Below are 24,573 nucleotides of genomic sequence, written 5' to 3' on the forward strand. Positions count from 1 at the left end.
AACAAAATAGAAAAAACCTGATATATTAAGACAATTGTCCAATTGATAAAATGAAACTGGTTTGATTCAAAAAGCCATCTTTTTCAATGAATAACTTTTTTTTTTAAGTTTCTAAAAACATTTGATTTAGTGGGCTGGGGATTTAGCTCAGTGGCACTGAGTCTGCCTCGCAAGCACAAGGTCCTGAGTTCAATCTCTTGTACCACAAAAAAAAACAACAACAAAAAAACCCAACAACAAAAAAAGCATTTGATTTTTTTAGTTATCTGTCCATATCTATGGGTTCCACATCTATGTATCCAGTAACTACAGATAAAAAATAGTCAGAAAAAAATTACTGCATCTGTTCAGAATGTGTACAGACTGTCATTACTACATATAAAAATGTAGCATAACAACTATTTACATAACATTTAGGTTGTACTAGATTATATAAATATGTAATCTGGATATCATTTAGATAATATAGCAGAATATGGCTAGTTATATGCAAATACTGCCCCAATGTCTTTAGGGGCTTGAGCAACTGTATCTTTTGCTATCTGTCCTAGAACCAATCCATAAATATCAAGGGACAACTCTCTATAACTGATACTATAAAAGATTTCATATTATCAAAAGCTTTAAACATTTATTTTAATGCAAAATTTGAGTCACTTGAATATATAATTATTTTGCATTTCCTATCTCAAACAGTACTTCAGAAAGTACTTCTGGAGATTCCTATTTTAGGTGACATGACTATTTTTAGTATAAATCAAAACCTTTCACAGAGTTCGCCAACAACCTGCTTTAATATTACATGTTTTGAATAAGGATGACATATCTGTTCTCCAGTACTAGTATGCACCGGAAGTCACTTGGAAAGTCTATGAAAACATGGATTCAGGGTGGTTTCACAGATCCGTGGTGGGGGCCGAGGTTTTGCCCTGCTGACAGTCTGTCAGGTAATGGTGGTACCATTAGTCTGGGCACCACACACACTATTCAAGAACCAATACAAACAGAAATGAAGTTGTCGATAAAAATTCTGAGACTTACTTACAAACTATAAGTAACTTTTAGGGAAAAAAAATCCAATAACGTCCATGTTGCAATAAACTTCAATCATTACTAATACAAAATATTTTTGCTCACATATACTAGCAACTTTTTTTAGGTAATTAACAAATTTCCAATTCGAAATATGCTGGATGCTAAAGAATCTCCATCTGCTTAATTTCACTTTGGCAAAACACAATATTTAATGTGAAATAAAGTATTATGGAGACAGTAATATAAACACTACAAGTAAAATTTTCAATCTATCTGCACATGGGCACACATACGAGACTGCGTTTTGATATAACATTCATTGGGTTATGAAATGTTCTAAATATTCTACCACCTAAGAAATGTCAAACCTCCTATCAGACATATAAATCAGTTAAAAAAACAGGTGAACTTTGATTAGAGCTTTTGGTTAAAAATATTATAGTATTTCCTAGTTTATTAAAACCTAGTTTTTGCCATCATTGTGAAATCTCAACATCTCAGCATATTTGTATTATTTGTAGATATACTTCAAACATATTTCTGATTCTCTGATTCTGTAGTACCTAAATGTTATCTACTTAGTAGCGTGGGAGAAAGTGCTGCACAAAACTGAACAACAGCAAAAGTATTCCAAAAAAGTAAAATATGTTTATAGGCTTGATGCCTTGAATTTTTACTTAAGATGCTGCAATAGATATATGTTGTTTAATGTATGTTGCTTAATATTACATTTTGTAATGCATATTGTATTAAATTTTTTTCCTTTTATATGTGTGATATGTCTAATGTATTTCACAAGTTGGAGACTTACATATAACTTAGTGTTGTATATGGTGAAGAAATTTACTGGTCTCACTTGAGATTTCTAATTATAAATGCCATATCTTTAATTTTTGGCATTTTCCAAGGTTCAGTGTGAGCAGAGACACATTCTAGAGCACAATCAAGGTTATGAGGCAGGCATTGGCCCCCAATCATGACAATCATGAAAATCTCAAAATCACTTTCATATCCCATCCTATCCTTCTTCAGTCACTGACCTTGACGCCTGACCTCTCCTGAAGATTTACAATCAAGAAATTATTGTTATCATTTTCTTAAACTCATATACTTACAATCAGGAGGCATCTTTTCCATAAATACCCTGTAATATTCTTTAAGAAGTTCAAAATTTTCCTGATTAATATTTTCTTGCAAAGAAACATCACCAAATCTAAAAATCAGAAAAAAAGAAAGCAGTTATAAATTTATAAAATAGTTCTAAAAAGTAACACTTTTTTAAACCTTTTCTTTTTACATGGATGGCAATAATCTAAGGAAGAGTCTCTCTCCGTTTTTAAGCAACATTGCAACATGGTGATTTTAAACAAATTCCCATCTCCACTGGCCCAGATTCTACCAATCTCTTTGGACAATACCAAAATAGTCTCACATCATCAAATGTGAATGCAGATGAAACACCATATGTAAAATGTCATCCCCTGTGTCATGCATAATTAATACTCAGCCAAAATCAGGTTTCCTACCCTACCCTGCACCTCCTTTGCAGGGTTCCATCTCTGCATGTATAAAAAATCCTCTGTGTCAGTTTTTCATCTCTTAAATCCTCCTCAGAACCCATGGCAACTTGGGGAGGGCTCCAGAAGACCAGGACTAGACACTGCACTGCACACACTCATGCACACTATTGGTGGTTCTAGGTACAAGTTCAGCCACACAACCCCAGGAATGGTTCACTTTTGCAGACATTTTTCTTCTGCCCATGAAGGCCTCCACTTCTGTACCAGTCTCTTCTTTAAGGAAAACAAAACAAAACAAAACTTTCTTCCTACATATCACTAAGGGTTGTCTTCTCTTTGAGAATTCCCTATTTCAAACTTAAAGTCCATTTGTCTTTCTGTGAAAGGATGCTGTATAAGTGGCTTCCAATACTGATTTCCATCCAAGTCTGTATTTGCAGATGTTAGTATAAATTTCCATGTGCTTTGTCAGCCAAACTTCAACTGGAACAAAACTAAAAACTGAAACCACTTCTTTTTATGGATAATTTCTAAGCTTGCCTCCTATTTTGTCATTATGTAGGTTCAAAGATGAGGCACCACTTTAGATTTTTTTCTCACTATTAATTGATCTTTTCACATTTTCTGGTCTCACCTCATTCTTTTTTCTTTACCTCCACTACTATCTGTTCCATATTTAATTACTCTCCTAAAGCCTCTCAAATACTCTAGGATTGTGCATTGAGCTTCCTTCCCTTCAATCTGTCCTATACAGCATGCTCATATTGTTCATTCACTCAACAAATATTTATTTAATAACAACTGTGTACTAGCCATTGTGCCATGTAATAAATGAAATCTTGGTAAAGTTAACCTACCCCACATTTCATCATAGCAGCTCACTGAACTTCAAGGAGTCTCCACTCTCCCTAACAATGTTTTCCCCTTAGTTTAACATTTAATTCTCTACAAAGGCCTCCAATGACACTTGTAGGAATATGGTTATACCTTTCTCTTCCACCAGCAGTATTTTCACTCCTTTGAGACTTTTCAGTTCCTATCCTCCTCTGACTAGAATGTCTTACCTTCATTCTTGGCCAAATTAAGTCCTATTCCTCTTTCAAAGCCAATGAAAGGCTCACCTCCTCTCTGAGACCTGTCCCATGAACTCAATTCCCATCTGTGAATTATTTTCTTTCTTGCCTCCTTCCTGTCTGATTACTGAGGGAGTTAAATGTAATACAATGTTTGTTAGCTTGTCCTCTGTACTGCATAGTAGATCTTTCAGGACAGGGATCAGATTGCATGCTTCTTGTCACCTTCTTTCTCTCTATGTCCTACACTTTGGAAGAGCAGTGCCTAGTCTAGCCTGTGTTCAACATCCATACTAAGTTAATTGTGGAATACAGGAAGATAATCCCAGGAAAATCTACAGAGGAATTTCCCTAGACTGAAAATGTACCCTTTATCAAACAGTGTAATCAACCAGCATTTTAAGGATATCACCTTTGCTGAAGTAATATTAGTGTTATGCACTGAATGTTTGTTTCCTCACAAAATATGTGCTGAAAACCTAACTCCCAGGGTAAGGGCATGTAGTGATGGGGCCTCTAAGGAAGCACCAAAAGTTAAATAAAGTCATGAGGCTAAGCTCTGATCCTGTAGGATTAATGTCCTTATAAGAAGTATATATACCTAGCCTCACCCTAACCCCCACGTATGCACAAGGAGGTCAGGTGAGCACACATTGAGAACTAAAAGGTCAGCCATCTATAAGCCAGGAAAGCTCCTTCACCAGAAACAGAATCAGCCACAACTGCACTCTTGCACTTTGCAGCCTCATCAACTGTGAGAAATATCATTTTGCTATTGTTTTTAAGCCACCTACTTAGTCCATGGTGTTTTGAAATAGCAGTCCAAACTAACCAATAGAATTAACATTTAACTGTTTAAAAATAGTCGCATAAAATATGTTTTGCTTTGAGGTAAATATTACAACTAGATATAGCAGCGTACCTAACCTTCAGACATTGCCTAGTGAATCCCCAAATTCTGAACCAGAAAACAAAAGATCAGAGAACAGAGAGAAAGTGATCTACTCAGATCAATATTTGGATGTCAGAGTGCTATTCAAGCTCAGCCTTGCTGCTTCCCTGAGCACTTTCCCTAGCTTGCCATTTTGTCCCCTTTTCAAGTCTGTGTTTTATAGTTTCCAGATATGAAAAATTGTATTTTAATATACAAGTGAGAGGGGAAGGGAAAGGATACTTTCAATAAATTGACTGACAACAGAAACAATCACAGTGACATGGATGATGCAAATCAGTCCAATCTGAACGCTAACTAATCCTTGAAAATGAGGCCATACTCTTAAGAGAAATAAATAGGACACCCATGTGTAAATACCGAGTAGTTTCTCTAGTGTGAGAAACTGAAAGTGTAAATAAGGATTAAAAGGATTAATAACAAATAATTGATACTTTGAAATAAGAAAAGGTCCAAAGGGGTAGGGGTGATGGGAAGGGAAGGGGAAAGGAAAGAAGGGAAAGGAAAAATTATGAGAAAAGAAAAAAAATGGAAACTAAGTCTATGTAAATAGGGAAGGGTGCAGGGGGTGAAGGGTGCACAGGCAATGGGGAAAAAAATAAAAACCAAGATACATCACGTACAGGTACAAGCACCCAATGATAAATATAGATGTATTGTATACCTACAATGTATCAATAAAAGAATTTAAGAAGAAAGAAAAATGCTGACTAGTCCCTGAAAAGTCGTGGAGGAGTCTCATGTCTCTCTTGAGATCACATTTGCATGCCTTAACTTATTAATTCAACCCCAAACAGTCTAATGTGTCAGAGAGGACACCATTTTAGCATGGTCATACCCTTCGGCCCAAGTTGCATAATTCACGTTCAGGAATATCATTCACTATGAACACTAAATTTGCTGTGAGAATAAGATAGATAGATAGATAGGAATATAATTTGATCTTTGCTATTGATTTTCAGAAGTACTTCTTTATCAAAGAAAACTCATACAATATAGTGAATAAAATTATACTGATTTGTGTGTGCAATAGTGAAAAGGACTAATAGTTTTCACATGGTTTGGAATTCTATCCATAATACACAGCTTAATCATTGACTTCTTTACTGACAGGTGAGAATGATGAAAACCTTTGTATCCCAGAAAGTATCTTTTGAGGAAGATGAATAGAAGAGGAAAAATTTTGAAAATAATAGAGAAGAGCAATCATTTGGAGCATCTTTGAATTTAATAGGATTATAATTACAGAGTTTTATTTTAGTAAAAGGCATTAGTTAAAAGGTAGAAATGTGCTTAACACATCATGCCAAGGAACAGGCAAGGCATTTTAAAACTCCCTAAACAGGAAGGAGACACTGGAGAATGAACTGTATACAAGAAGACATTTTAATAGGAAAGATTATCAGCCTTTCCAAAATTTGCCTATGGGTGAATTTCTCCAGTTAGATGATAAATTCTTGCTCTAAAATTATTTACAACTTAAAAATTGAAATTTGAGTTGCTATTTACATTATCCACAATCCCCACATGTGAACTATATATGATGCAAATATTAAATTCTATAATCACATAAGTATTTTTTGACAGTGACCCCAGGAATAGCATACAATCATTGTTGTTTGAGAAAGCCATTTTAAAAAGATGTGCCAACATTACTCCACAGTAGCTATTACAATAAAAGAAACAAAAGAGCAAAAAAGACTGTGTTTTAGGGCCAGAAAATTAAATTTGTCTATCAACCAAGCTAATTGTTCATGCACATGAACATAAAATTTCTGAAATTTGATATTCATGTAGGTATTTGGAAAAATAAATAAAGATAATCTATGTGAATACTTTGGTATTGGGATCAATATTTTCATGAGTGTCATTGACACACTTAAATTTGATTTGGGCCTGAATTCCTTAAACATACTTTATCTTGATATATCAAATACTTTGTATACTGATTAAAAACTAAATGTCTTCTAAATATGTCTATGTGCAGAAACATGAGATTTTTCAGTATTCCCTGGAAAGGAAAACAGAAAAACTGAATAACATCCTTACACCCAAAGCTTACCTCTCAGCAAGAGTTTGCTGTTCATTAATTCCAACATTAAAAAGCACTGGATAGACATACAGCAACTGTCCTTCTTTGATCTGAAGAGGTAGAGACTCAAACATTCTGGCTGGAAGTTTGACCTCTACCACATAGTGTTCACTGAAGAAGGGAAAGGGCAGAGGTAAGAAAATTACTTATTGCATTTGTTTTCTGTTCTTTTAGATTCATTAGAAAGAAACAATAAAAGTTGGAATATTGCACTGATGAAGTCTTGGGCTGCTGTGTACTTATTTTCTATTCATTCACTCAAGAAATATTCTATAGTTTCACTATGAAATTAGGTGGCACAAAGAATTATAAGGATTTGTTTACATATTTGATTTCTTTACATTACTCATTAGTTCCATGAGGAAAGGAGGAATATTTGGTTCATTTATTTAATACTTAAGGCTGTGTACATATTCTCAATGTTTGTTCACTTGATATTTTAAAAATCTCATCAGTCTCAAGAATAAGTAATTCAATAAAAGATTTTGTAATACAGTGAGGCCTAATAAACCAAACCATTTATAACATTTCTTGGCATAGCCCAATTGCTATTCTTATTGATGAACCACCCTGTTTGTAATGGCTTGATGGAAATGAAATGGCTTAATTATTTAAGAAGGAACCTTTTGGAATCTTGCTCATTTTCCAACACATACGTAATCGAGAAACATTTTTATTGAAAATTTCCATTCAAAATTACCCTTAATGTTTAATGTTGAAAATTTAAATTAGGCCTCATAACATATGTTAACCAAAGCAGCGGCTTGTGTATTTTCAAACTTGACATGCAATATGAATTGAGTATAGAAAGGTGAAGGGTTTAGTTTAGAAGTTTGGAAGGTCCATGTGTTTCTAGAACTGCATAGAGTTGTGGGTTGTAATACATGTATTGAAAAAAGGAACACAGGACAAATTGTGAGTCTCAGTGAAAATCTTTTAAATTTCTCCTACTGGAGTATCGATAAGCACTAAGGATCATTGACTTTCATGCTTTTTCCTAGCTGTGAACCAGACTTGACAATGACCATGAGCATCCACAGGGATGTTAGCTTTGCCCTCACATTTATGAGTGCATTCTTTTTCTTGTTTAATTGCTCCCAGTACTCTCTACTGCAGCCTAACAAAAGGGTGATGGTTATTTCAAACTTTTCAAGAATAGGGAAGCATCACTGCTTTTATTTAAAAGTTGCTCTGATAGTGAAGTGTGTCATAAAAATTTTGTTAATAACTTTTTATCAGCTTTATTAAGACATAACTGACATAAATGCTTACACTTTAAATATACAATTCAGAGTTTTAGCAGATTTACAGAGTTGTACATACACCAGTTTTAGAACATTTCTATCAGCTTAAAAATATCTCTCATGCCTGTCAATGCCACTCCCACTTGTCAGCCCCAGGAAATCTTACAGTTTTTATTTTTTGGTGTATTCCATTGAATGGATACATACAATGTGTAGTCTTTTCTCTCTGGATTTCCACTTAAGTTCTGAAGTATTTTTTCTCTTTTTCTTCAAGCAAGATCCTATTGTATGGGTACATCATACTGGATTTTATCTACACATTTGTTAGTTGATGATTACTTGGATTATTTCATGATTTGGGCTATTATGAAAAATGCTGCTATGAACATTTAGGCAAAAGTTTTTGTGTGAAAAAAGCTTCATTCTCTCTTGCTAATACACCTAAGAGTAACATAGTAACTTTATATAAAAGAAATTGCTTATTTCCAAAGTGGCTGTGCCATTTTACATTGCCACCAGCAACATATGAAAAGTTTCTGGTTTTCCACATCTTCATCGATACTTGTTATGATTTGACTTTTCAATCTAGTGTAAGTTGGTATCTAATTGTGGATTTAACTTCTGTCTCTAATGATGTCACAGTTTAGATCTAAAATACTCTTTTGGACTTTGCCTGCATCAGATGATCTGCTAAGCTTCCCTTAAATATCTTTAGGACAGTGTCAATTTTTCACCTTTGATAATAAACTTCCCAGGAATATACAGAATTGTACTACTTCCCAGCTGTGTGTATGAGCAATTTCATTCCTTTTTAGGGGTGTGTGTGTGTGTGCGCGCGCGCACGTGTGTAAGAAAGTCATCTTTCATTCAACCATGTGGCTTTAGGAATCTTTCACAAAAAATTTAAAATAATGATTGCATGTTTACCATAGGTAGGAAAACAAATTTATTCTGAACTTTCTTTAGATTATCTCTCTTATCTATCTGAATAGTATTCTCTCTTTTGGACACTTCCACCTGAGAGTGTTTTAAATTTTAAATAACCTCATGCAGTTTATAAAAGTGTTAACATTACAATGGCTAAAATTTTAAGAACTTCTGATTGAAACAACTTACTATAAGACATAATTCTTCTACTGGAGGTATACATTACATGCCAACATTTCTCTTAATTATTTCTGATATTTTGCACGTCATATATTGACCTTTGAAGCTCTTTCTTTAAAAGCCTTCTCGGAAATCTCACAGTCTGGGTGTGAATTGTCAAAAATAATTAAGAAAAATGGTGGTATATGCCCTTGACATGGGAATATATCTTCCCTAAAATGTTGCTGCTTTTAACTGAATTTAAAGTCATCTCAAGAATTATGAAGCTATTAACTGAACGAATCTCGTAAAAGTAAAAACATTGAGAGCTCTAAAGTAGATAGGAATAAAGAGAAAAATGTCCTTCTTATGCATGCTACTATTTTAAATTTTTCATATTTCATGGAGGAACATTATCACATTCACCTTAGTACAATGCACAAGCATTTATGAGACTGTTAGCACTTTTCAAAACTTTCTCCACCAGAAAGGAGAAGAGAAAAAAAGAAAATTCCCAAAGAAACTTGAATTCTTCTTGTCTCCTTTCTTTGCCTCATGTCTGAGAAACTAGACTTTTAGAAATGGGCAGCACTCACCGTCTTCCTGTTATAACTGGCAAGACATCATTGGATTTGGCTTCAATTATTTTAAATGCTACTTTCTTCAAATCAGAAATGCCAACAGCCATGTCCTCTAGCATTCCGATTTCATCACCTAAATAAAGGAAAAGGTGCCTTGGTACAAACATACTATTTAAAGGAAATGTCACCAGCCACTATACCTCTCTGCTGGAATTTGTTCTAGTATTTTAGTGAACAAGCTTTTGAATACAGCAAATCCATTCTAGACACTTTTCTTCAGAGGCTGAAGGTTTCTATCAGCAAAAAGGACCCTTTTTAATGAACTCTACAAGTCAATGTACCCTTTAGAAAGGAAAAATGTACACTTTCTCTGGGCAGCTGGAGAGAGATTTTTAACCCCTTCAGGAAACAAAGTATCATGGAGATGTCTTTTTATTGGTAGCATTGATGTTTGATTTCGAGAAACAGAGACAGCTGAATTGATGATCACTGACCCACCCCTCTCTATATAATGACAAATAAAGCCTGCGAAGTAAATAATTAAGATTCTAGATCAGCACAATCCAAAGAGAAATAGAATGAGCTAAATAAATAATTTCAGACTTTCTTGTAGTCATCCTTTTAAAAGAATAAAATTAAAAAGTAAACTTAATATTAACAATACATTCTACTTAGCCCAGCATATCCCAAACGCCATTTCAAATGTACATGAATATGAAATTATTAATAAATGATATAAAATATTTTACTAGTCTCTGGGTGTGCATGACTAGAACATATTGATTTGGACGAGACACATTTCAAATGCTCCATATACACAAGAGTGCACTGTACTGAGCACTGCAGTTCTAGATCTTACATGCAGACTTCTAACTCCAGTTATTGAAACTATGTTAGCAAAGAGTCTTTTTTATTATAAAGAAAACCAGCTGGCTTCTCAGGAGTCCACACTGAAATAATCCATAATTCTGTTTTTAAAACATAGTGGGAGCTAAAAGAAGTTAGCAGGTCAATGAATGCAAAAATTAAAAGTTACATGAGTTTTGTAGTACTTGTTACATAGAGGTTTACTTACTGTTAAGCTTACCTGCAAAGATGATGTCTAAATACCTTATGACTAGGGTTGCAATTTTAAACCTGCATGAAAGCAATACTCACTGTACGTGCTCAGCAGTCCCTCATACTGCACTATCAAGCCCACTGTATGCAGCTGCTGTAGGAATTCAGGGTCATGCAAACTTGTGTGCAGTTTGATGATAAAACCACAAACCAATCCAGCAAGCTAAAAAAAATTATTGAAGGAATTTACTGGGATTAGAAAGCTCAATTTTTAAATAGTTCAATTTTTAAATATTTTAATATTTGAGATATTATGGATTTAATAAAAAAATTCTCAAGAATGTGTAACAAAGCTACTCCTATTTCTACAAATATATCAAGATAATTTGACAGTCTTTGACTTAGGAAGGCAGTGTATATAAGGCTTAGGAAAATCACTGTTGAAAAAGGATAAATGCGTGGATTTTGGAGTCAGGGTAATGGGTCTTCAAATCATATGTCTACTATTTCTAACAAAGACACCATAAAAAGTGATCTAGTACTTCCAAATAGTATTACTGCTATTGTTTGGACATGTAGAAAACAGAAGATAGCATGGGTTTCAGAGAATCACTGAATGAATACAATGAAAATTATGTATAAGGGATAGCAAAATGTGTGGTGCCTGCTTAGCTCCAGGTTCTACTGGACCCCATGGAATAGTGTAACAGGAAACAGTATTTTAGTTAAAAGGTTCCCCTTCTAAGGAAGATCCACAAAGGAAGGCTCTTTGTCTCCTTCTTTCCATGGCTCTGTCTATAAACTCAGCCAGGGAGTAGAGGCAGGTGAGGATGAGACATGCATCAGCACAGCCCTTGTGACAAGTTGGCTTGGCATCATAAATAGGGACAGATGTCAGCCAAGAGGTGATTCCATTAGACCTCCTGCGCTTGCCTTGCTGCGCTGCAAAATTATTCCATATGCAAAATGAGAGATTGTTGTGAAAACTTGGTTCATGGGGGAACTGAATAAACAAGGTGCTGCAAACAGATCCCCTTTGCTAAGTCCTAGCTTGCTGCCTACTGTCCAAGCCAGCAGCCCCTTCCCTGACACTGCAGACAGACCTCAGGGCTACCCTTTCCTTCATAGATTCCATGCCCTCTTCAAGAATATGCACATTTCAGAGACTTGGCCATCTCTTTTTAGAAGGACAAAAATGGTATCCACGAGATGTTCAGCTGATAGTCATTCTGAATAAGAGAAATTGGGACCCTAAACCTTAAGAAAAGCATCTTTTTAAAAAGAAACCCACCAAAAGAAGGACTCTACTTGCATCAAATAAAAAATGTTAATGCACCAGTGCTGTTGGGTACAAGTAACAAGGATGGGACCTACTGCTTGACTGAAGACGATGTCCCTCCTCAGAGTCAGCATCAGACACTGGGGCAAGCTGTAGGCAAGCTCCTGCAGCAGCACAAATGTCAGGGACTGCTTGGCACGGCTCACCACTTCTCCCATGCAGTCCTTCAGCGTGAGGATGAGGGGATGCAGTTGTTCATACCAGTCCTCTGGAGGAGGGGGCAAGAACAGAGGGATGGATCAACGGAGGTCTTGAACCGGTCTAGAACCAATTTGCTACATTTTACAGTGTAGTATGTCTTATGTACAATTCCTATGTACAACTGAGGATCCGTGTGAGCATTAATCAAGACATGTAACCTTAAATGAAAGATGAGCATGTGGGTCAGCAAGCTGAGGTGAGAAAACACATCTGCATGTGGGTGGCACCAACCAACAGCTTGGAGCCTGGATGGGATATAAAAGGGGAAAAAGAAGGAAGTGTGTCTGTTTCAAGGAGCTCTGGTCTTCTTCAGTGGGTGCGTTCTTCACTGCCATTATCAATCTCCAAGTCTCTAGTATTTTCAGCCTTCCAGTGCAGACTCCCAGCATGACACTCTTGTGAACTTCCAGTCTTTGACCTTGGACGAGTACTGTGGAATCCTGGATGCCTCTTATTCTTCAGCTTCCATCTGCTTGGGCTGAGCAGCTACTGGATCCCCTGGCTTTCTAGTGCACTGTGGACTCTCCTGCCTCTGATCCTATAAGCCTAGCTGATTAAATCCTCTTGCATAGTTACACATATATTTTCTATTGATTCTGCTCTTCTAGAGAACCCTAACTAGAACAGCTTCATGAAGATCTTTAATTCCAGCGAGTAACCTGAACTCTATAAGTCTACACCCAGCCACTGAGTCTGTACATTGAGATGTGTATAATACAGTTACAATGGGTCTCCTTTGGTCTCTCTGCTTATCTCCAACCTGGGCACTGCCTTGTGTTGTTAGTGGATGGTGCCGCTAAACTCTCCTATGCTGGAAACAGAAATTCTACTGACTTCTGTCATGGATTCCACGGTCACTTGGCCATTAAATTAGTTCTACTGCTGTAATAGCCCATCAAACATCATCTTCTCCTTGCCCTGGCCTAGCGTCACTTCTGCTCTTTCTCAGATTATTTTATTGCCTTCCCTAACAGACTTTGCTTCCTCCAGTCATAACAGTGCCCAAGCCCCTTCTCTACGGTGTTGCTAGAAGTTTTCTAATCAGTTTGGATCTTATCCATTTACTCAGCTCTGATTCCTAAAAATCAAAAGGAACTCCTCAAAAAAGAAGAAAGGAAAATACAACCCAAGCCAAAACAACTGCAGCAACAACAACCAAACCCCAAAGCATTCAGAATGAACTGCAAACTCACAAAAGGTCCACTGTTACATGACCTCTGCCTACTTGTCCAGTTCTATCTCTTAGCACTTTACTTGTAGTCCTGTGTACCGTGCATACTGAAAAACATATGTTTCCCCAAACCTTCTGCACTCTGTCATTTCAGTATCTGTCTTACTTATGTTTCCATCTCTGAGACATAATGCCCAACACTTGAAATTAAAGGAAGTAAGGCTTATTTTGTCTTACATTTTCAGTTGATGGTCTGTTGGCTCCAAAGCAGAAATAGGATGGCAGAGGGCGTGGTGGAAGAAAAGGTGTTTAGGACACGAGGGCCAGGAAGCAGAGAAGGAGGGGAGATGGAGGCAAGGCGATATACCCTCCTAAGTCATGACCCCAGTGACATCCCTCGAACTATGCACCTCCCAGTAGCAAGTCACTTCTGAACTTAGCAGAGGTCTAATCCACTACTGAGTAGAGCACCCCATGATCCAATTACTTTGCAAACGTATGAGGCTTTGGCTTTGGGGCACACTGTATCTAAACCATAACAGTATTTTGGCAAATCCTATTTCATCTTCTAAAACACTCTTTCTGTACTTCCTTATAGATATTTTATCTTCTCTGAAAACTTAATTCAGGATCTCTCTCCTGCAGAAGTCTTCCCTGAACACCCCTATTCCGTACCCTCTTCTCTGATGTTTAAGTTGAATTCACTTCCCTTTGTACCAATTGTTTTGTACCCTTACTACTAAGACTAATCACACACTACTTACCTCTGCAAGCAAGGTAGCTTACTGAGGGAGAGGAATTTACTTTTTTTTTTTTTTTAATCACAGAATCCCCAGAACCTAGCACAGTGCCTCCTGTGTAACAGAACTGGCAAATTTCAATTGAATGAGTAAAGTTATGATAAATAGCAAAAGTTTTTAAACATGCAGACAAGTATAAGAAAGTCATTTTTTTGCAGTATCTGGGATTCAAACAGCTTTCATTCAAACAAGATCAAAATTGACCAGATCTGTGCTATTCATATGCCTAGATTTCTAAAATGCATCAGTTACAGTGGTTCCTCTGTTCATGAACTTAATTCTTTCCATCATTCTGGTCCCAGACTGGACCAGATGAGGACCAAATCAATTTTCCACATAAGGTCAACCTTGAACCTTACCACTGAATTTGGTTCTTTTTTTTTTTTTTTTTTTTTTGGTACTGGGGATTGAACTCGGGACCTTGCGCTTGCGAGGCAGGCGCCGGAACCACTGAGCCAAATCCCTGGCCGTTGAACTTGGTTCTTATCCAGTTCAGTTTGTGACTGGAATAGTTGGAAAAAATTAAGTTCGAGAACCAAGGGACCGCTGTATATAATTATGACTTGATATATTACATAAAAACAGATGATATACTATTCCAGTTTATTGTGAGAGCAAAAACTCTGACAAGTGTCAAATATGAATTCTGCACTGTGTGACATTCCGTTAATATATAAATAAATTAACAATAGGGTGAAAATTATGATTTAATAGGAATGAGTACATACTACAAAATTAATTATGAAGCAAGATTTGAAATGGCATGATCTTCTCAGCACAAAGTGCAAGCATCATCATGAGTGATTTGAGTAGTCAATAACCAGTTACGACCTTGAAAGAGTTATAGGGAACAATAAAAAGAATCACAATCACTGTTGTGCCATGTCTATTGTCACTTTATTATATGCTGAGGTGCAACAGACTAGTACAATGGTAGCAAATATAATGAATGATCTGAACTTAATAAAAAGACATGCTTTTATTAACACTATGCAAATGCTTGTGTAACGCCATAGTACAACATACATTAGGAACATTAGGTGTTATTTTTAAAACATTGCAGACTGAAGTTTTATCATAGAAATAAAAAAACAAGGGAGATAGAAGTATTAAGTGAAGACCTATTCAATCTGTAATTATTTAACAAAGAAATCCTTATTACAGCCTATGATGAAATATGACCAATGGTTTAATATAAATAAGCATTGGTTAATGATTAATTCTTAGGTCACTGGTATATGTAAAATGGAAAATAGAGGTACATCATTTATTTTCATATAAATACATCAGTAGACACCAACAAGGAATATCACATATTTCAATACATTTTTCACATCTGCATTCCTTTCTCTCTCTCTGTCTCTCTCTCTCTCTCTGTCTCTTTGCCTCTCTCTCTCTCTGTCTCTGTCTCTTTGTCTCTCTCTGCCTGTCTCTCTGTCTCTAATTGTTGTTGTTAATATGAAATGGAAGACTAATACACACAGAGGAAAATATTAGGAGAAAAATTCCAGTGAGTTGACACAGATGTAGATGTCAAACAATAGTAGATTGCAAAGCGACTTTGTTTTGTACTTGGCTCTACAGAGATCAATTTCTACTGAATTCCCAAGCAGAAAATAAAGCTTTTGTGCAGTAGGTGGCACTGCTCCATCAGGCTGCACAGAACCACTCTGTCACTCCATTCAAGCAAGCAATTTTAATTTTTTTTCTTTGCACCTTCACTCAGCTCCCACACAGCACCTATCTATTATTTGAGCAGCTGGCATCATACTGTCCTGCGTCAGGAGGGCAATGCCCTGGTCGTGAGGTGATGCATTCTCTAGTCTGGAAATAGAATGTTAACTTTAGGTATTCATTTCCCCCCTTGAAAGATATTAGATGACAATTCAAATTCCATGTGGTGCTTGGCTTTTCTTGAAGGCTTTTGAAAAAGGAAACCTTGTATACTTCATTAGAAGCAGGATAATTTCTTTACTCTCATCTAAATTTGTCCTCACATCCTTTAGGCAGTTCTTTATCACAAATTGCAACCAGATAACCAAAGGAGAGGAGAGAAGCAGAGAGAGAGAGAGAGAGAGAGAGAGAGAGAGAGAGAGAGAGAGAATGAATCTGACTCCTAGTTCTATTAGAACAGGGGAGGAAATAATATTGATATTGTAAATCTAAGAGTAAGTGATTATTTAGTATTAGCAATATTCTAGTGCCTATCTATATGTTGTGGTTATATGTTATGGTTACATGTAAAGAAGATGATAGTACAGGAAAACATTCAGTATGGATAAAAAAATTCCACATTTATGCATGCTATGGTCTGGATCTGAATTGTCCTTCAAAGCTCATGTATCAGGGCTAGGGATGTAGCTCAGTGGAGCCATGCCTGCCTGGCAAGTACAAGGCCCTGAGTTTGATCCCAGATACAAAAAAACAAAACAAAAACTCATGTATTAAAGGCTTGGCCCCTAATGCAGAGGTGTTAAGAGGTGGGGTCTTCAGAAGCTGATTGGACCTTGAGACCTCTTACTACATTAGTAAATAATTCCATTAATGAGTTCAGAGCTTAACAGAGTGTTGAAAGTTGGTGGACACTTTACAGGCAGAGCCTAGTTGGAGAAAGTAGGTGACTGGGGGGCTGCCCTTGTCCCTGACACACCCCTCTTTCTGCTTCCTGGCTGCCATAGGCTAAGCAGCTTCACCCCTCATGTGCTCTCTGTCATGATATTCTGCTCTTCAGGGCAGGCTCAGAAACAACATGGTCAAGTGACCATGGACTGAGCCTCTAAAACTGTGAGTCAAAATAAGTCTTTCTTCCCTTAAGTTCATTTTCTCTGGTATTTTGTCATAGTAACAGAAAGCTGACTAACACAGTGAGCAAGGTAAAAATATTTTCAAGACAGCAGTAAAATCAAGACAGTATTAAGCTTCCTATGGAGTAGCATAAATGACAAAGCTAAAGATACAGATTTTCTCAAAAGAGACAATTACATAAATTTCCCAGATAAAGGAAAATTCCACAAAATGCAAATTGCAATGACTATAGATTTTCTTCTCCAGCAATGCTCACTCATGTTTTGAAATACACACAATGGGATACGACAGGCAAAAAACCGGCTGTGATCCATTCATAAATGGTTTTTGCTCCAGTGAACATTCTAAACCATTCTCACAAAGGAACAGAAAATGGTTTAGTTTTTTGTTTTGTTTTTTTGGTACCGGGGATCAAACTCAGGTCCTTGCTCTTGTGAGGCAGGTGGTGAAACTACTGAGCTAAATCCCCAGCCTCTAGTTTAGTTTTTTTAAAATATTTTTTGGGAAAGGAAAACGCTCCAGCTTTTCACAGTCTTGATAGTGCTGTTACTTGTCCCTCACACTTGTATGCTTTCACACACCACCATTTACATGGTGTTTGTTTTATCCTCCAGATAAAGCTGTTTTCTGGTTAAGGAGGAAAAGGGCATTAATTCTGCATTATCTGGTGAAGGAAATTCTGAAACAAACATACATCCAGTCTTCTGTGTTTAACTTCTTCAAATTTCAACTAAGATTTTACATGTGTGCATACATGTACACACACACACACACACACACACACACTATAGCTGTCCAGCTTCCTAGGTGCACCTAGGAAAGCTCACACATCACAATGTTGTCACTGCACCAACACCTCTCATACAGCTCATCAGCCTCACAGGCACTTAAATGTGATTCTCTCCCTGGGCTCCTTTCAATGATAGAGGGAAATATGAAAAGAGTTTTAGTGTCTCTATAAAAACTTACTGAGGCTCCTTAACCCTGAGACCAGCAGGCAGAGTCTTTCCTCAGGAAAGCCTAAGATGCCTGTGGCTTAGCTGAGCCTTTCTTGAGCTCTGTAAAGGGAGCTGGACGCCATCCAAGCAGAGCTCTGTTTTGCAGCCCTTCACTTGCTTCTCTAACATATTCAAGAGAAGCTTGCTGAAGGATTCAAAGAATGGCTACCAGGTGCCCCCTCTCTTCCTCCACACCCCACCTATTTCCTGTACAGGATTTTCATGTCCTCTGAGCTCAATGGCTCTTATGTTCCTCGAGAGAAAAATAAAAGAGTCGAATATCAACCAACTGTAGCAGTGCATGATGCCTTTTTTCCAATTTCTTCTTAGGTGTTTGATCTTCTTTCCTCATTCGAAATAATTAACTTCACAAAAGCTTGTGGCCAGGTTATTTTTTGTTACCACAACTTTCAGACATAGAAAAAAAAGGAGAGCTTAAATATTGTGCCACCTTAAACTTTATGGAAAGAGGCTGGAGAAAAAAATAATCCCATCTCAGAAGAGTCACCTCAAGTAGACGATAAACTGTGAAACCAATCTGGATGGCCTAAAATAGTGATGGCGAACCTTAAAGTGACCAGTGTCCAAACTGCAACCCAAAACCCAATTACTTACTGAAAAATGCTACACTGCAATCAAACCTGAATGCTGAGGTTTTAATTCAGAAAAAAATGCATATATTAACATCTTTTGTCTTAAAAGAAAAACAACACATGTGCCATAGCGTTGCCACTACTGGCCTAAAAGAAAGGTGACTAAATTGAGGCTTGAGGTGAACTTAGACTAGATTCTCAGCTAAGAGAGGTTTTATATTATGTCCAAACAGCAGATATCACAGCAATGATAATGAGTTTAGGACTGTGGGCCGGCGTGAGAGACATCCACATCCTTGGTCCTAAAATTCTTATCGACTTTGAGGTACCTATGCCTGACATATGGCAAGACGTGGCTGCAAGATGCCACTTGGAGTGAGATCTTTGTCTTGTGGTGCACTTTTAGAAGATGAATGTCATTGTAAACTTCATCAGTGCGCAGTGGAGGGGCCAATTACTGGTAAGCTTTCCTCTGTGGATACTTTACAGCTAAACATTCAATGAGTATGATGACGTGTGGCCAGTTGCATCATAGGCCCTTGACATCTGCACATGGAAGGTCTCCAAATACCCAGACATTTCCTGGGATACAGCACACAGAAACTAGGTTAGTCCCAGACAATAGCTGAGTAAATAGGGAATAAATTAGGAAGCCCCTGTGGAGTTGTTAAGGCTTGGCTGTCCAGATCCTCCTCCCTGCCTACTCAGAATGTTCTCCTCCATGGCTTCCTGACCCTTCCTCATCCAATGATCCATGTCTTTCTTCTGATCTAGGAGTGAAGAGCCCAGTTCGTATGTATCTTACCTTAGTAAAGCTAACCTTTTCCCTTACCCCTTTCACTGCATTAATCAGCTTTTCCTCCACATATTATATTAAAATACCTGATATAATTAACCTGGAAAGAGAAAAGGTGTATTTTGGCTTATGGGTTTGGAGGTCCAGTCCAAGACTGTGCAAAGCCGTTGCTCTGGGGCCCTGGTGGGACTCCTGGATGGAGTGGTAGGGAGTGTGGGGAGCAAATTACTCACCCATGGTCAGGAAGCAAAAGAACAACAGTGAAGGACAATTCCTTCACAAGGACAATTCCTGCACAATTCCCTACAAGGCCCCACACTCTCAGTGACCTGAACACCTCCTAGTAGGCCCCCCATGAAAAGCCTCAGTACCTCCAATAGTGCCACCCTGGGGATCAAGACTTTATCTTATAAAACTCTAGAGTGCACTCAAGAGCCAAACCATACCTGCCCCTCCTTTTTTCATCTGGGGTCATGAGAAACGTGCTTATTCACAACAAACAGGATGATTATATGTCAGGTCATCAGAATGATAGAGGTAGAACTCATGAACTCTCCTCAGGTAACTTAAAAATAGAGAGAGGAAGGTACAAAGTGTAAAGTAACACTTGTAGTTTAAGGGAGTATAGAAGTAGTATAAAAGAGTAACAAAAAAAGTTTGGAAGAATAAAAGTTCAGAGAAACATAGTCCTTATCTAGTGAGGAGACTATGTTTATTTGTGGTTGTGGTATTTTCTGAACATGTGAAGGAAGTCATATGTGGAGAAATTTGGGAGGAGCCTGCATGGACTGTAAGCAGTAAACAATCCAAAAGGGATGACTAGTTTGGTGACGCGAAGCCCCCATAAAAAAATCTACAAACTGACAAGAGGGAGCAAAAAGGGCCATTGAAAGAAAGAAGGGAAATGACAGAACAAAAAACTTCGGGGCTCAGAGAAGGTGAGAATGAAATTGAAGTAAATGTGAAGTCTGCAGCCATGAGGAAAAAAAAAAAAACAGGGAAAACTTGGTGTGGGCAGCTGCCAGAACAGGATGAGGAATGGAGGCGGCAGAAGTGGGGGAAAACAGGATGCTGCACAGTGCATATGAATATGGCCAAAGCCAAGAAGCAAGGCCAAATCTGGAAACGAGGCACATGAGGGAAGAGAAATGGAATTAGGGTCTATGGTAACCCTGGGAGGGTGGTGGCACACAGATGCTGTACCTTCCCCTGCCTCTACCACAGTGCAGCCCTACAGCCCACAAAGATGTGCACACAAAGATAATTTAAAAATATAATCACTGTAGTGTCCACTGGGGTACATGACTGCTCTTGGCACCTTCCAGATGGATTAGAAATGAGAGTCCTGTTCAATCCAAGACAAATTGTTATGAAAAGAACAAAGGAAACCTTTTCTCATGTCGTGGGAACCTTGTTTGTTTAAACCCTGCTAGCTGGGGAACACGGTGTCATAAAACTTCCCAGTCTGGCTCTTGGAAAAACAGCCAAGGAAATGCATCAACTGATATCCTGGTTAAACTTCTCATTTCATAGCAAAAAGTTGAAGGCCTTCAGTAAATTCTGCTAAGATGGTTTCCAGGAAATAGATCAATGAATCAAACAAGCCCTGCCTTTATTAGAGCACAAAAGTTTTGAACTTAGGTTATTCTGGCTGTAGAGACTCACATTCATTGGGCATATTCTGGCTCTTGGCCTTAAATAAACTATAACCTCAGGATTCTGGTCTGCAAACACGCTGGGTTTTTAAGAATAGCTACATAGGTCACAGGTCATTCAGTGACCCGAAATCACCAATATGTCTGCACCAAAGAGCTCTTGTCATTTAAATACTGTGCAGCATCTAAGACTGAAAAAAACCAAGAAATGGATATTGCTTTGATGGATTAGAATACTCACAACCAGAGAGAAAAGGTATTATATCTCCAGCCTGCAGTGAATAAGGTGACTATAATCCTTTTCAGTAGTGTTCAAAGCCAGCGAAATACAGTGTACCAATTTTTCCCATGAATACAATGGAGCCTCATGTATATCAATTTAACATATAAATGTTGACTAAGTAGGCATGCGACCAAACACAGTAACAGTACATTTCTCAGGCTGTTCATTCAATAATGATATGGCCCAAAGTCTCCTGAGGGGAGATGCCATTCCCCTTTTCTTCTGTTTACTCCAGTTTCTTTGTGGGTATGAAAATCACCAAATTTCTGAGATAGCAAAGTAATTCTTCAAGTGTGATTACAAATCTTAATTTCCACATACAGTTCTATAGTAAATGTTAGGATAAACAAACAGTGATCAAAATATACAGTGAATGTTTAAATTTAAAAATATTAAGATGTGGTATGTACATGTACCAACTCCCCAAGATGAATGTAATTATTGTGCACTGTAAACATGTATTAATAAAAATTAAAATAAATTTTAAAAACCAAAACAAATATTATAGTAAAAGATACATTTTCATTAATCCTTCTCACTTTGAACAGTTATCTTATACTTCTTTTCACTTTCTCAAGCAGTTCTGGAAATCCTCTCTCGTGAGTATATAAGGTTTAGTCAAACATACAGTGAATGGTCTGCTGAATGCCATTCACTAAGAAGACAATGTATCCTCACTCACCTTATTCACTGACTTCCATCTCTTCCCCAAAGTCAAAATGACCATGAAAGGTTAACATGTTGAATCCATTCAGAACACTGAGGCAGCTACAACCATACAACTAAAGACACTCATGAAAGAGGACTTCCAGAGCTGCTTCATAAAGTAGGAAGAATGAAGGGATAAGTGTGTTTGAAGCGAGGGGGAATATTTTGATGGAGATAATGGCTACATGTCTTTTACAGTAACATATCTTGTAGAATTTAAACATTTACTGTATGTTTCCATCATACCTTTGGGATTGATTTTCATAAAATTTTCACATCACACTATAAATTAGCACCTCATAAAATTTAACATGGTGTTAAAAGGTGATAACAAAAATGATTTGTACGGAGTAAGATTAGAAAAGCTTCTCTCCCAGAGCACAGAGGCAGTAAGTACAGCATAGTGGCTTAGGAGAGCAAGCTCTGGAGTTAGCCCACTAGGCTGGAAGCGCAGGCCTGCCACTGGACTAGAGGTGACAGCGCCAGGTATTTCTGTGCTATTTCTTCATCAATTAATTGTGTGGCACTCTTGAGAGCACTAAAAGATTTAATGAAGGCAATATTTTAAAATCGTTTTTATCATGATAAACAATTTTCAAATGTTATTTTCTAAGTAGAATAGTTGAAATTATCACAATTCTACCTGATACCCTGCATTTGCTCACTTGACAGCATTTTCTCAATATCCCCTGACATCTCTCAAATGTCTGAGCGTGAACTGTTTGTTCTCTAACTCAGAGCAGTTGCACTCTCTGGGTACCACATCTTCTCTCTTATCTAAGTAAGTGTATCATTCCAACAATTTTCTCCCTTTCCTCTCACATTACCAATATTTCCTTTTCTGAAATATGGATATTCATCAGCAACAAACATGCTGTTATCTCCTTATCTTTCAAAGAAAAAAAAAATCAACCCTGTCTTGACCCTGCTTTGCTCCCCAGCCTCTACCTATTTCTCTCTTCTTTCACAAACTCCCCACATGAATTGCCCATACTTGGTGCCTCCAATTTCTTTTCTTTATCTTTCCCTGGCACACTCCACTGAAGTTTTAATCCCTACCCATCTAGTCATGTCAGTGTCACGAGACACTTCCACAATTCTAAAGCCAAAGTTACATCTCAGTCTCATTTTAGATGACACATCTAACTGTACTTTTGGAGTACCATTTCCCTTGTTATTCCTCTCATCTCACTGGTTGTTCCTTACCCAAACTGTTGCTGGTTCTATCACTCCTTTCTGCCCTATCAACACTGAGATACCCTCAGGTATAACCTACAAATTATTTACCTTCTATATGTACATTCAATCCCTTGTTGACATTACTCAGCTTCCTGGCTTTAAGTACCATCTATTTGTTAACAATTCTCAAATTAATATCTTTATCCTGTACATGTCTCTAGAATTGCAGATAATTCCATCTAACTGCATACTTGATACCTCCATGTCAAGTTTAACAGGTTCCCAATGAATTCCCATGTTCCTCTTCACAAGACCTGCTCCACCAAGTCTTCTTCAGCTAATGCATGGCCATCTCATCCTTCCACTTGGTCTAGCCACAAAACATTGAGTTTTTCTTGACTCCTCTTCTCTCAGTCTCCCATGAAACCAATTTTAAAACTTCACTGAAACACACTCAAAAAGACACAGAATCTCACTAGCGTATCTGCATCCTCCACTACTATGTTCTTAGGCTTCTCTTGTGTTTCATGTACACAATTTCTCTAGCTTTTTAACTGGTCTATGCATGGTTTTACCCTCTCCTTCTAGAATCCAAGCTCAACACAGTAACCTAGGTGTTAATATCTGCAGTTGAAGTTGATCCTTAGTTTCTTTGGTTTCAAAGGAATGGCCCATAAGCCACCCTTATTTGGCTTGCAAATGTATTTTATGTGGCTCTTCCTTATGTTTTAGCATTTTTAATCTTTAAAAAGTTAAGATATTTTATATAAAAATTTAAGTTTATTTGAAAAATCAGCCCAGATGATAACTTCAGGTTTATTCCCCCATGGGAAGGAAGGGCTGAAGAATGGTGGCCTATTTTTAAGGGACAAACTCCCTCTCATTTGCTTTAGTTTCCATCCAATTCTAGGACTCACTCTTAGTATCTTCCATGACCCCTGTGAGCATTTGTGCTTGCAAGTCCTGCAGAAAGAGTGATTACCTAGTTGGCAGAATCTATTGAACAATAAAGACATGGGGTCTGATTCAAGAAGCAGTAAGAAAACTTTTTTCCTTTCTTCCTCGGTGTTGTTCTGGGTGACCTGTCAAGGTAGTTGGTAGTCTTAGGTTGCTCTTTCATGTCTTACTTGCTTGGGCATGGGGACAGGTGCATACAAAGCCTCAAAGGTCCTCAGTCTGACCCTGACTCTCCAGCACCCAGTCTTTCTGGGATGTGACAGGAAGAAGCTCATTTCCTGGAATGAGGAGGGGGAGGCTGGATAACACTGAATTCCCTAGAGGAAGGGGGAGGTCAAATTGTGTGTGAGTAAAGCTTGTAATTTGCAGTAACCCGCACCATTATCCTATTGGAATTAACTGATAAAACATAAATGCAAAATAAAATTATTAGGAATTTCAAGATG

General features: G+C 37.5%; 1 protein-coding gene across 28 annotated transcripts in view; it reads right to left on the reverse strand.

Annotated features, from left to right (window-relative positions):
* Inpp4b (inositol polyphosphate-4-phosphatase type II B) overlaps positions 1-24,573 on the reverse strand; it is a 1,082,298-nt gene that overhangs the window by 75,053 nt on the left and 982,672 nt on the right. For all 28 annotated transcript variants that reach the window (XM_087193385.1, XM_087193387.1, XM_021247702.2 and 25 more), the window contains 5 exons: positions 12,017-12,189; positions 10,742-10,865; positions 9,599-9,716; positions 6,643-6,783; positions 2,151-2,248 (listed from right to left, as the gene is read on the reverse strand). In XM_087193385.1, coding sequence (XP_087049511.1) covers positions 2,151-2,248; positions 6,643-6,783; positions 9,599-9,716; positions 10,742-10,865; positions 12,017-12,189 — 654 coding nt within the window. The remainder of the gene's footprint in view (positions 1-2,150; positions 2,249-6,642; positions 6,784-9,598; positions 9,717-10,741; positions 10,866-12,016; positions 12,190-24,573) is intronic.

Source organism: Heterocephalus glaber, unplaced genomic scaffold (genome assembly GCF_053883595.1).
Source record: "Heterocephalus glaber isolate CG9 unplaced genomic scaffold, H.glaber_assembly_v1.0 deba00001587, whole genome shotgun sequence".
Lineage (NCBI taxonomy): Eukaryota > Metazoa > Chordata > Mammalia > Rodentia > Bathyergidae > Heterocephalus > Heterocephalus glaber.